This window comes from Aquila chrysaetos, chromosome 24, assembly GCF_900496995.4.
Source record: "Aquila chrysaetos chrysaetos chromosome 24, bAquChr1.4, whole genome shotgun sequence".
Classification (NCBI taxonomy): Eukaryota; Metazoa; Chordata; class Aves; order Accipitriformes; family Accipitridae; genus Aquila; species Aquila chrysaetos.
Genome location: NC_044027.1, coordinates 4,610,812 through 4,622,873, shown reverse-complemented (window position 1 = coordinate 4,622,873; position 12,062 = coordinate 4,610,812). Strand labels below are relative to the sequence as shown.

The window sequence follows — 12,062 nt, the reverse complement described above, 5'->3', positions numbered from 1 at the left end:
CCCGCTGAAGCATGAACACTTCTTCTTTGAGATACCTGTGGTTACCGCGAATTCCTATAACCAGATGGTTAATGATATGACAGCGTAATTGCAGAGTAAACGAGTGTACATGGAGTCGAAATGCACGCGTATTAATCCAGGGCTGAGGCAGTCCTGTAATTTGTGTATCCACATAACCCAACGATTATGTGCATTAGTGATAATTTAGTTATCAAAAAGCATAATTCCACTGTAATTGCGGTATAACAGCGGTGTAAGTGCAGCCCGTGTGTTATCAGCAGTAACGCCGCTTCCCTGCTCGTGCTGCAGGAAGACGTTTATTTATAAGAGCCATTGTATATCAGCCTGATCATAGGGCCCTGGGGAAGCGGCTTTTGCTTGGGTGCCTGGTTGGGCTCTGAGCTGCTCCCTAAAGCATCTCCCCTGGGAGGGAACGCTGGGGGTCGGCCTCGCTCCTTCACCTGTGGAAGATAGGTCTACGGCCGTGAATAATGGTGAGGTTGGACCAAGAACATGCTTTTTTTTTTTTTTTTTTTTTTTTTTTTTTTTTTTTCCCTTTTTTTTTATTTGAAAATCCCCAAGCCTTGCCCCCTGTGGTGGCAACTGCAAGGCTGGAGGAAAAGCCAGGCTGTGCCTGCTTCGCCTTTCTATCTTCCCCCATAAAAACGGCTCTGCTGACACCAAATACCTTTACACCAGTGCAGAGCCACTGGCAATCGGTGAAGGATCCATCCCCTCTTTTACAGCCTGTTTGTATATGCCTGGCTCTCATTTGCACTTCTCCGGCAGCGTAAAGGGTCCTGCGATTTATTGCTGCTTCAAGGTGCCTCCGGCCTGTCAAAGTGATGTAAAAGGGCTGTCGTCGCTTGACTCAGGATCTGGCCTCTGCCGAGGGCTTGCCAGCAGTTTGTCAGGCGGTGGAGTTTACCCGTACGGGGGTATTTATGCCGGGGGAAAGAGTCAGCCCCTGCTCCTGCGGGACGGAGAGCTGCAGGGGCAGCACCGGCTCTGCCCGGAGGGTTTCTCACCCGACCCTGGGATCAGGGTGAGGATCTCCCCGCTCTCCTCCCGAACAGCACTCTGCTTCATTTTTCATGCCAAGCCTGAGTCTTCTGAGTCGGTTTTTATTTCCATCAGGCAATAATGCTCATTGCTGTAGTTAGCAGTTAGCATTCAAGCTGTTTGCTTTCTGATGCATTATCAACTTGACCTTCAGTTTCAATTTTTAGCAAAGCCTCACGTTAAAGCCTTCGCCGTCGCAGTGGAAAGCTTTTCTGCTCAAGGCACAAACCGACCCCCTCCGCTGGTGCGGGGAGAAGAAACTCGCCCTGGGGACAGGTTATTCTTCTAGCTGAGGCTGGCTCTGGGCTACCGAGACAGACTGACCTGGGTGGGCCATTATATCTTATATATTGTAATTACTCTGGCAATTATGCTGTTGGCCCCGGGTGCTTGCTGGTGGTTGCACTGATGGCTGGATAGTCCTTATTCACTAGAGTGATGTTTTTTTGGGTGCTAGCATTGCAGAGATGTTACGTCTGCAGAGGATGAATTTCTCTGGCGATTTTTAAGTGTTTTAAGTGCTGCCCCAAAGCATCCTGCTCCCACAAAGCATCCTGCAAAGGCAGGGGGTGTCAGCTGTATTTACATTTGGCATCGAGGTGCAAGGCAGGGCCAGCATCGGGGTGTCCCCCGTGTCCCCGTCTCCAGCCCCTCTTGTACAGCATCTCCCTCTGACCCTGATCCGTGGCGTCATTTCGGTGGAAGGACAGACCCATCTGCAGCCCTTTGGCTCTGCGTGAGTTGACATCTCTGCTGTCGCCGAGCTCTTGGAGATGAAGTATTAGATTTATGTTTATGTAATTTAGCTGGTGAGCGCAGCATGTTATGCCATGCGTCGTAATGTGCAGCGCTCGGTTTTGTGAAGAGGGTAATATTTCCAGCCAAATGCAAGACTCCTTAGTCATGTGTCTGGATCAATTTTACACTGTCATTTCCCCCCCTCTATTGTTTTATCCTTCGCTGAGTTTTCTATATTTTTAGTTAAGAGGCTGATAGATATTTGTGATGCATTTGTTCATCCCCATGTGACATTCATGGCTGTCTCTTTCTGGTTTTAGCCAGGTTCATTACTTTTGGTTGATGCATCAGGATGTCATCCCCAAAAAGCTGCTCCCAAGTCTTAAGGCATAAGCAAGCATAGAATATGACTTTACGGCGCATCTGTATATGCAATCACGGAGGTTGCTAATCCTGGTTGTTTGCTGGCCTTGGGGAGTGCTGTTGGGACGGTGTCCATGGGACCCAGAACCATGGGACAGCTGGGATGGCCGGGAGGATGATGCTGGTGGGTACCTGCCCCTGGAGTTCCCCCCCTCCCCAGCAAAGCGTGCAGAAGTTCAAGGGAGTGACCTTCAGCCCTGTGACAGCGAGGTGTGATGAGCGGTAGGGCAGAGCAGGGCTGGCAATCCAGCTCCCTTTCATCCCCGAGGACGGCTGTTCTTGTGCAGTCAGCACTCAATTACTGCGGCTCACCGGAGGGCTGTTATTTGCTGCCGGCGTCTCGGCTCCCCAGCCAAATCCTCCCATTCAGCAGCCGGCACAGAGCTGGACATTTTTTCATGGCACGATGCCGAGAGCCTGAAGGGTCCCTGCTCTGCAGGAAGGCTGGGTTTTGGGTGAATCTTTTCCTGCAGGTGTTTTCTGGCCGATAACACCGAGGGTTGGTAGCATCTGTCCCCTGTGGGGCTTGAATGGAGCATCTCTGAGAAGTCCTTTCACAGCATGGCTCAGAAAGAGTCCCTGGCACCCACGGGCCAAAATCATGGTTATACCCATGCCCTGAGTTTCTGTGCTGGTCTCTATCATCCCACCCCTTGCCCAAAATTTAGTCCCAGCTCTCGCTGGATGCAGCACCTCTTTGTGCTGGATGGGGCAGCTGGAGGGACAGGTCTGGTCACTGAGGCTCTGCTGCTATCGCAACTTTGGGTCCTGAAACTCCTGCAGGCTCCTCGGAGGCAGAAACTACATTTCCTGGGTTATTTTCCTATTTCTTTCCCCCCACTGCTTCTTTTTGTTACTGTCAACACTGTGTACCCCAATACAGCCTGAAGGGAGAGGTGCCTCAGTTTCCCCACCCAAAAACCTTCCCTGCCCTCGACCTGTTTGCTGATGGATGCAAAGTGTCAGGCAGGCTGAGACTGGGGAGAGCGAGAGCTGAACTGGGGAGAGCCAGAGCTGGACTGGGGCTACTGGCCATTGCTGCCTGGGAAAATACTCAGTCCAGGCCTGGAGCTCGCAATGCCTTTGCTGGCTGAAATCTGCCTGTAAATAATGCTGCCCTTGCCTCTTAACTCCACTCCTTGTTTTCATGTCTCGCAGCGTTCCCTTTGTGTGGTGGAAGCGGAGAGGGAGGCGAGTGGGGCTGGACGAAGAGGAGCTATTAGTTGTGGTCGAGGCTGGCGCGCGGGCTCTGGCTCGCAGCCCGAACCTGGGCTTTGGAGGCAGCCCGAGTCGATATTCTGCTCTTTAATATTTTTGGTGTGTGTTGGGGGGTGCCCACAGGCTGGCGACCCCGGGCTGGGTCATGCCACGCAAATGCCAGCAGCTCCACGGATCTCCTGGCGAGGTCCGGTCCGAGATGGGGTGAGGTGGGAGACAGAGCCCTGGGGGACTGGTGAAGCGGAGCTAAATTACCATGATAAATGATGGGAAAAGCTGTCTTTGCTTTCAGGACTCATCTGGCACTTCAAGCCCCAGCTTCTGGAGTTGTGTGATGGGTGGGGGTCTCTGCTGCAGAGAATAAACTTAAGGCTCTGACTGCAGAGCGATGCTCCCTTTGCAGAGCGGTAGACGGTGGAGAGACTGCAAAATCTTGGTATAAACCTCCCCCAAAATCCAAGAGTCTCCTGGTTCTTCCCGGTTCAGGGCTGGAGCAGGGTGAGGGGGAAGGAGATGCAGCCCAAGGGGCAGCTCGCCTGCAGTGGGGCTGCAGGAGTTGGGGGGGTTTGACTCACCCGAGTTGCTGATTAGGTCTTTAGCAGAAGATCATTCCCGTGGACATAGATCGTGGTGTTGTTATTATCTACATGAGAAACCTGAATTGTCTGCTCCCTGGTGTCCTGCCCAGGGCCTAGGTTTGAGCTGAGGACTTGCTTTTTTCCCTTCTTTTCCCCATTGCAAATTCATTAATTACTGATTTATCCCAGCAATGCAGGCAGTTGGAAAGCAGGCTCAAATTGCTCAGATTCATAATGTCTGATGAGATTTCAAAACACTGAAGAGCAGCATTTGAGCCGGTTCCAGGGATGAGGCAGGCGGCAAGTGCCAGGAGCCTCTGGTGATGGGGACGCGTGATGCAGAGCCCAGGACACACAACGAGGGACCTGCCGTGCCCAAAGTGGTGCCAGGCTGCAAAAATGTGGGGATCAGGCAGCTGCCATCATTCCTTGCTTTGCCTTCCCAGGAGGGAAGGAGTGAGATGCCCACCTTGCAGTGAAGTGCAGGAGTCTGCGAGCTGAGATCTGGCTGCACCAGGGGCCACGATGGGGCTGGTTTTGGGTGACAAAGGCAGGTTGGTGTCCCCAAGCACACCTGAGCTGGTAGCAGAGGCACTTTGCCAGCAGCGGGACTGGGACTCATGGGCTATCGCAGCCTCGGTGCCGGATAATCCGGGTATCGCTGTCATCAGGGCTCCGCCACAGCAAAGGAGAGATTACAGCCGTGTGTGATGGGACCCGGGGCGGCTCGCCGGTGCTGCCGTTATCCCTTGGCTCGTGCCGTGGCATGGGGCTGTTTCCCCATCACGTCGCTCTCCCCAGCCCAGCTTGTGTGCGGGTACCCGTGGGATCTAGGGAGCCTTCCCCGAATTGCAAAGCCACTTGTTGCTACAGTGTGGAGGGTGGACAGATGGATGGATGGAGGGATGGATGGATGGATGACACAAGCCCTCGCCCTGTGCAGGGCATCCCGTGCTCTGTGGTTAGACCAAAGCGTACCAGTCTCGGGATGGCACAGGAGCTTTGCCTCCATGAGGGCACAAAGCCGTGTCCCTAATGACTTCTCCTCTAATGAGTCAGTTCCTGGAGGCTTTGAAGTGACATGAATAATAAATCCCGGGGCAGGGGAGCAGCCCGCCGCTTGCCAATTAAGACTCTGGGCTTCGGAATCTCATTTAAATGGCTGGGGTTAGGAAGGGGAGGTCAGGAGCGCGCAGGGGAGCCGTGCAGGTGCTGCTTGCAGAAGGCCACCGCTGCTGGGCTGTGCAGAGCCCGAATCCCCTCCTCGGGGTGCGCAGGGCTGCTCGGGGAGCGTGTCACGGTGGCGGGGACACGCACGTCGCTGTTCCCAGCACGGCTGAGCCAGGGTCCTCTTCTCCACCGCGCCAGGCCCGTGCTCACCCAGCGCTTGGCAGCCGCTGGCTCTGCGGGGAGCCCCGGCAGAGCGCTCCCTGATTGATGGCGTACGCTAGCGACAGCAAAAGCTTATTATCTACCTGCAATCAAGAGGGCACTTCAGCGTCGTGCTTCCCGGAGCAGCTGTGCTCCCACCGAGCCCGTAATGGTGGAGATTAAACCCTGACCTGTGTTTGACAACATGCGTTAACCCTACCGTAATGAGGCTCCCGGCGAGTGGCCGGCAGAGCCGCGGGGATGCCGGGGGAGGCTGCGATCCCACCGGGCTGGGGGTGATGCCGATGGGAGGGACACGGCCACGTGCTTGAGGATGGCGCAGGCAGCAGTTTGCTCCTGGAGGGCTTTGCCCTGCCCGGGGTGGGAGTGATACGCTCACAGGCAAGCTTTGCACGGCTGGGATGGGTGCACGGGGCTGTTGGGTGGCACTGGGTGCAGACCCTCGTGGTTTTGCCCCTGGGGCCGAGGTGGCAGTTGGGTGCAGACACGTTCCCCCGCTGGCCTGGCTCTCCTGGCAGGAGGGTGGAGTGTTTGCCGGAGGATGAGCCCCGTGGCAATCCCTTCCCTTTGCAAAGCTGCTCTTGCTGCACGTCCCCCTTTTGCGTGGGGGATTTTCCCTCTTGCCCTGATGAGCATCTGTGCTGAGACCTGCCTGGGTGGGACAGGGTGGCTGCTGCTTATGACCCAGGGTGGGCTCGTTATGGCAAACTCTGGCAGGTGGCAGAGAAAGGGCTGCAAGTGCAGCGTTGGGCATGCTTGGCCACCTCCCATAGCTATGTCCCCACCGTTTCACTCTCCCTGTTGGTGTCTGCTTCCCTGGATGCAGGCTGCTGAGTATTTCATCCTTGGCTCTTCCCAGCAGCTCCCTGTGAAGCTGCTGGCTCTGCCGCTGTGGGACCGGGCTGCCACCACTGCGGGAGCTCGGGCCAGGAGCCGAAAGCAGCTCTGGGTGCTCCCGGACCCTGGGGCTGCAGCTCCAGGTGCCTGGTTGCTGCTCCAGCCCTTGTGAGGTTTGAGAATGGGTCCAAGCTGGGTTTTTCAAGGCTGTTTCTTGCTATAAGCACCCCGCATCCTGTGCCGCTGTCTGTCAGTGATGGCGCGCATGGGATCTTGTGTCTGAGCATCCTTAAACCGGGTGTCTGTCTCCCAAGTTATCTCCGGCAGCTGGCTGTGGGATGCTGCCCTGGTCTTTGAGGCTTTCTTCACTATTCCTGCTTCTCTTTGGTCCTTTCCCAAAGCTGGAGGAGGAAAGGGGTCCCTATTCCTCACCTCCTGCCTTCTCCCAGAGTCAGACCCTGGCCCGAGTCGGGGACAGATGCTGTGTCGTCCTAACTGAGGAGGGAGACTGGCCGCCTCCTTTCCATCACCGCCGCCTCCTCGCTTTGATTTCTTGCTTTAAAGGAGTGTTTTGACTAAATGGATTTTTGTGCGAAGACAGTAGTAGCATTGCTTGGCAGATCCCCCAGCCCGCCGTGGCGCCTGGGGGCCATGAATAATGCAGGCGCTGAGAGCCTGGGCTGCTGGAGGTGAGAGGGGCTGCCCTGAAATGCACTGCTCTGCCCACCCCAGCCACCTCTCCCTGACCCCCTTGACCTCTTTTTTTTTCATTATTAAGAAGATTTCATTAATTAAGAAGATAAAAACGTTATGTGTGTTGTCAGCATCAGTACAGGGGCTGGAGGAGGGCACTGCGGGAATGCGGGGCTCCCAGACCCTCCAGGAGCTTTTACCAGGGCTGGGTTTGTGTTATTTTTAAGCTTGGAGAGCCCCGATGAGCTGTAGTAAACTGGAGGGCACAGGCGGTGCAGCCAGGGGTTGCAGACACCCATGTCCATCCTCGGGGCAGTTTTCTCCCAGCATCCAGCCACTTTTTTGGGTCCCCATCCCCGCTTTCCCCTCCCGCTGGCCTGGCAGCGTCCCCACCACGTGCTCCGCGCTCTCCAGCCACTCTGTTAATAAGGTCCTCATTATGTCCTAATTGCCCGTATCTTTTTTTTGTTACATTCCTAGTTAGTTTGATTTAACGGAGCTGCCGAGTAGCTTGGTAATCTCTGAATTGTCATCGATTTACTCTCTTTTCTTATTTACTTATGGGCTTATCTCCTCTGCCACCCCTTCTTCCCATGGGTACAAGAAGACGGTCCCTGCCACAATCTCACCCAAAGCCACTTGCTGCCCCTGCAAGTGCCACAGAATCTTGGGGATGCTCAAAGCCTCTGCGATGGGCGAGGGGAATAAAACACTCGTGGAAGCCTTGTTGCTGTCCCAGGAAAGTCTCAAAGCTGGGTTTGCTCTGGCCGTGCCGGGAAGGGGCCGGTGCTGCAGCTGCCATGTGCACACCAGGAACCCCCATGTCCCTGCGTTGCACACTGACGAGGGCACACGTGTTCAGGGGCACACGTCACGGTGGGACACGTGTCACGGCGTGTGCCTTCCCGCACTCACACAAGCCCAGAGCAGAGCACACGCAGCACAGGAGCCTCGTGGTGTTGGTGCCCGCTGGCACACGGGTGTGCGCTTGTGCCAGCCCTGAGCTGTCACTCACGTGTGCCCGCACTCGCCCGACTCTGCGCCGGGGCTTTTGGAAAGTTCTCGTGTTTGCAAACCGCTGCTTTTGTTGGATTTTCTCCTTTTATTGCCATGGAAACTGTAATTAAGCTGCACTGGCTTCTTAGCCAGAATCGCCTTCTCTGGTGGCACAGCCGGTGCCACCCTGGCCTGGCCGGGGGCTCGACGGTGACCGGGGCCGAGTGCCCCCCAGGCAGGGACGTGCCCGTCCTGCCGGCACTGCCTGCTGCTGCCCGTCTCGCCTGGCTGATCTGTCTGTCCGGGAGTCTGTTTATCCAACTCCCTCCTCTCCATCCATCTGGCTCCCCATATGGGAAACAAACAGCAAATTGGCCCAATTTCTTACCATAGGGGAAAAAAAAAAACAAACCCTGAAACCCCCCCTCTCCGTGGCTGGGCTGTGCGGGGCCAGGGGCAGGCGATGCTCCCCCAGCCAGCGGGTATTTGCTGGGCGATGCTGTTATCCCCATCCCTGCGACCTCCCTTGCTGCGTGCTCAGCACCCATCAGATCCTGCCCCCCGCACCATCGTTTGGCTGCAAGGGACCAAATTGCCCCAATTTTCCTCCAGCCTTGCGGGAGGGAGCAAACCCTCCAGTATCAGAGGCCTCCGTCTCGGTGCCTGTCCCCAACCCATCCTCCGCCTGCTCCTCTCCAGGGCCGTAAGCTGGGAAATCTCTCTCTGCCGCCATGTGCTAATTACCCTGACCTTTGCTTAAGCGGGGATCTTTTAGTGGCAGGCGAGGTATCAGCCGTGTCATTTACTATGCAAATTGAGACCATCAATTACATCCAGAAGGTCCCGCAATGTTTAATTTTCTCTCCTATCTCTCTTTTTATTGGCATCTGCAAAAATGCAGGAGCAGGAGGGCTCTGGCTTTTCAGAGCTGGAGGCTGGGAGCCCAGCAGCCGTGTGTGGGGACTCTTCCAATTGCCAGCTTCCCCTTGTCTCTTTTAATTTTAATTAGCTGCATTTGCAATTGCCCTGTAGAAAGCTGGGCTGGGAGCTCAGTTGGTGCCGCAGGGATGGGAATAAAACCCTTTGCAGGGCCAGGCTGCTGTCTTGGGGGCGAAGGGCTCATGCTGGGGTTGCAGCCCATGGTCTCCTCTTCCCACGGGCTGTTTTTGCCAGTGTTTGATCATTGCATGTGCAGAACCCTTTGCAAAACCCAGTCCTGGGCTGGGGAGGAGCTGGTGCTCGGAGCTGGCTGGAAAACCCTCTCTGAGCCACTGGGATGGGACCGTGTGTCTGTCGGGGGGGACGGGGTGGGATGTTGTTGTGGCTTGAGATGACAGGTACTAAGAGGAGTGGGTGGAAGGCAGGGATGAGCTACGGAGATATGGGATGGGAGGGAAGGCGATGCAGAAGGGCTGAGCTGTGAGGGAGAGGAGAGGTGAAGGCAGCGACCTGGGAGAGGAAGCGTAAGGGGAGGGCTTGGGTATGTGTCCTGGGGGGCTGGGTGGTGGGAAGGGGGCTCTGGGGGCGGTGGGCTGCAGAGATGGTGCGGTGCCATGGGAGATGGTGTGGTGCTGAGCTCCTCACGGGGGTGGGAGTGCAGGTGAGCTGGGGAGACCCCCATTTGCCTGTCGTGGGGCTGAGAAGCCGTGGGAGAGGGGCTGTCCCGGGGTGATGGGGACTCGCGGGGGTGTCTCAGCGCCGGGGGTCTCTCTGCCGCAGGGGCGGTGTGCGTGGCCCAGTCTGTCAAGATCCCGCGGGAGCCCAAGCCGGGAGAGTTCGACAAGATCATCCGCCGCCTCCTGGAGACCTCTCACGCGCGGGCCGTCATCATCTTCGCTAATGAAGATGATATCAGGTTCGGAGGGGCAGGCCTGGCTGGGAGGTGAGGCGAGGGTGGGGGGAACGTGCTTCGGGGCACCCGCACCGAGCCTGACATTTGCTCTACGCGTGCTGCTGGCCGGGGTGGGGGATGCGGGATGCTAATGGCAAGAGCTGGGCACCGCAACAGGAGACGCCATGCCTGCAGCGTGCATACGTGTCTGCAACGTGGCGTAAATGTGTCTGCAACGCGGAGCAGATTGTGCCTGTGTAGCTGCCTTCGTAGCGTGGCACGGACGTGTCTGCAACGGGGAGAGGATGCACCTTTGCAGCGTGGCACGGACACGTCCGCAGCAAGGACCCACCAGAGCTGACTTCAGAGTGGTCGCCTGGCATATTGCTGCCTTCAAACCACAGCAACGCAGAGCTCAAAGGAGGAAAAATCCGCTTTCTGTTGGCTTTGGAAACCCCTGCTGTCATGACCCGGCTGCTTCACACCGCTCATGGGCTGGGTCAGGCGTGGGGCCTCGCTGAACGCCGGCCGTGGCAGGATCCAGGCACTGGTTCTGCTTTGCTGTGCAGCCTCAGCCCCCAGCGTGGAAGAGGAACGGGTCTGGGGGGACCTTTTGGGACCCCCCCCTTGCCACCTTGCCTGCCCGGCAGAGCTGGGGACGCAGCCACGCTTCGAGGTGATGAGCTGCTCTGCAGGCAAAGCGACGTCTTGCAGCTCCCGTTGTTTATGGAGCAGAATGATTCACATGGAACTACCCCTGATTTCCTAAGTATCTAATTTATTAATCAGCAAACATTATGTAAATGTGGGTAAACTGCGATTTTAAATCAGTTTACATCAGATGTGCAAACGCTCCGAGTTTCTTTTTTGCTCCCTTAATAGAAATGTCTGCAAACCTGACATTTACGCGGGTGTGTGGTGAGAAACGGGGGATTTACCTCGCTGTGTAAATGGCAAGCCCCATTAACTGGGGTTTGTAAACATTTACCCATCCAAATAGGATTACATCCCATGAACAGTGGCTTACGCACACCCACCTCACGCCAGGTAAGTGTGGGTTTAACCCGGGCATGGAGACTGCCGTGATCCCGACCCTCGTGTCAGCTTGGGCTGCGGAGCCTGGAAGATGGTGTGCTGCCTCTCCCGAAATGTGCGGGGCCGTGCTGCCGAGCAAGATGGTCCGGCAACGGTCGTTGCTCGAATTTCTGCCTGGCTCAGATTGGGTGTAAATCACCAAACTCACAGGAACATCCCTCAGTTTACCCAGGGGAGATCCTGCCCCACACGAGGACAGCAGGCAGCTGGAGACGCTGCTTGTGCTCGGAGCGGGACGTGGGCTTCACTGCCCTCCCTGCGGCGGGATGTGCCGGGAGCTTGGGGCAACCCGGGATGAGCACGGAGCAGCCGGCACAACTCCCCGGCTGCTTGCTGGCCCCGCGGCTCCCAGAGCATGCCTGCCTCTTCCCGTCTTGTCTCCACTCTCTGCTCGATTTGTATGGGGTTTTTGTTTTTTTTTTTTCCTCATTACGCGTTTCAAACACCATCTGGACTTGAAATGAGCAGCTCCCAACGGCGGGGGGTGAGTCACAAACCTGCCTCCTCACTGCACGGGGAGACAGGGAGACAAAGCTGCCCTGAGTCCCACTCCCACGGGGCTGGGGACCCGTACAAGCCCCCGAGGGGACAGCAAGCCCTGGGAAAAAAGAGCCCGGAGGGTCGGATCCAGGAAAGTTCCCATCCACCTACTAAGATTTTCTGAACTGGCTGGCACTGGTGGAGCGTGCAAGTGTGTGCGGCTGAGTGTCTGGCCATGATGAGGGATGCTCGGCAGGACGGATGGCATCTCTGGCTCCCCACTGCTGCTCAGCTGCCCAGTTGAGCCCAGCAGGGCCCAGTTTAGCTCTAGCCTGGGCACTGGCCACACTGGCTGGCTCTCTCCCATGGCTTGCAATGCTGATCGGAGCTGAGAGTACACACACGCTCTCCAGTGCTGCTGCTTTTCCTGCCTGCTGCGGCATAACCTGATTTTTTTTTTTTCCTAATGTTGGGTAATTAAGGGGGAAATTCAATTACCAGTCAGCAAATATGCAAATGAGGTGGGAGAAGCAGCCTATGTGCCCAGGCTGGGGAGGACGGAGGGTGCGGGAGCTCAGCAGCATGGTTTGCTCTCATGTATCCATACGCACCGGGTTGTGCGTGGTGCCTGGTGCCGACCGAGTGCCCGGAGCAGGGGACGCAAACGGCGCTGAGCCCTGCTCCATGCCAGTGTCCCTGCTTCCCTAGGGCTGGACATG

The 12,062-nt window shown here is 56.5% G+C and overlaps 1 protein-coding gene across 2 annotated transcripts in view; it reads left to right on the top strand.

Annotated features, from left to right (window-relative positions):
- The window catches only part of GRM4 (glutamate metabotropic receptor 4), a 52,301-nt gene that overhangs the window by 20,936 nt on the left and 19,303 nt on the right, over positions 1-12,062 (top strand). For both annotated transcript variants that reach the window (XM_029999485.2, XM_029999486.2), the window contains one exon: positions 9,657-9,792. In XM_029999485.2, coding sequence (XP_029855345.1) covers positions 9,657-9,792 — 136 coding nt within the window. The remainder of the gene's footprint in view (positions 1-9,656; positions 9,793-12,062) is intronic.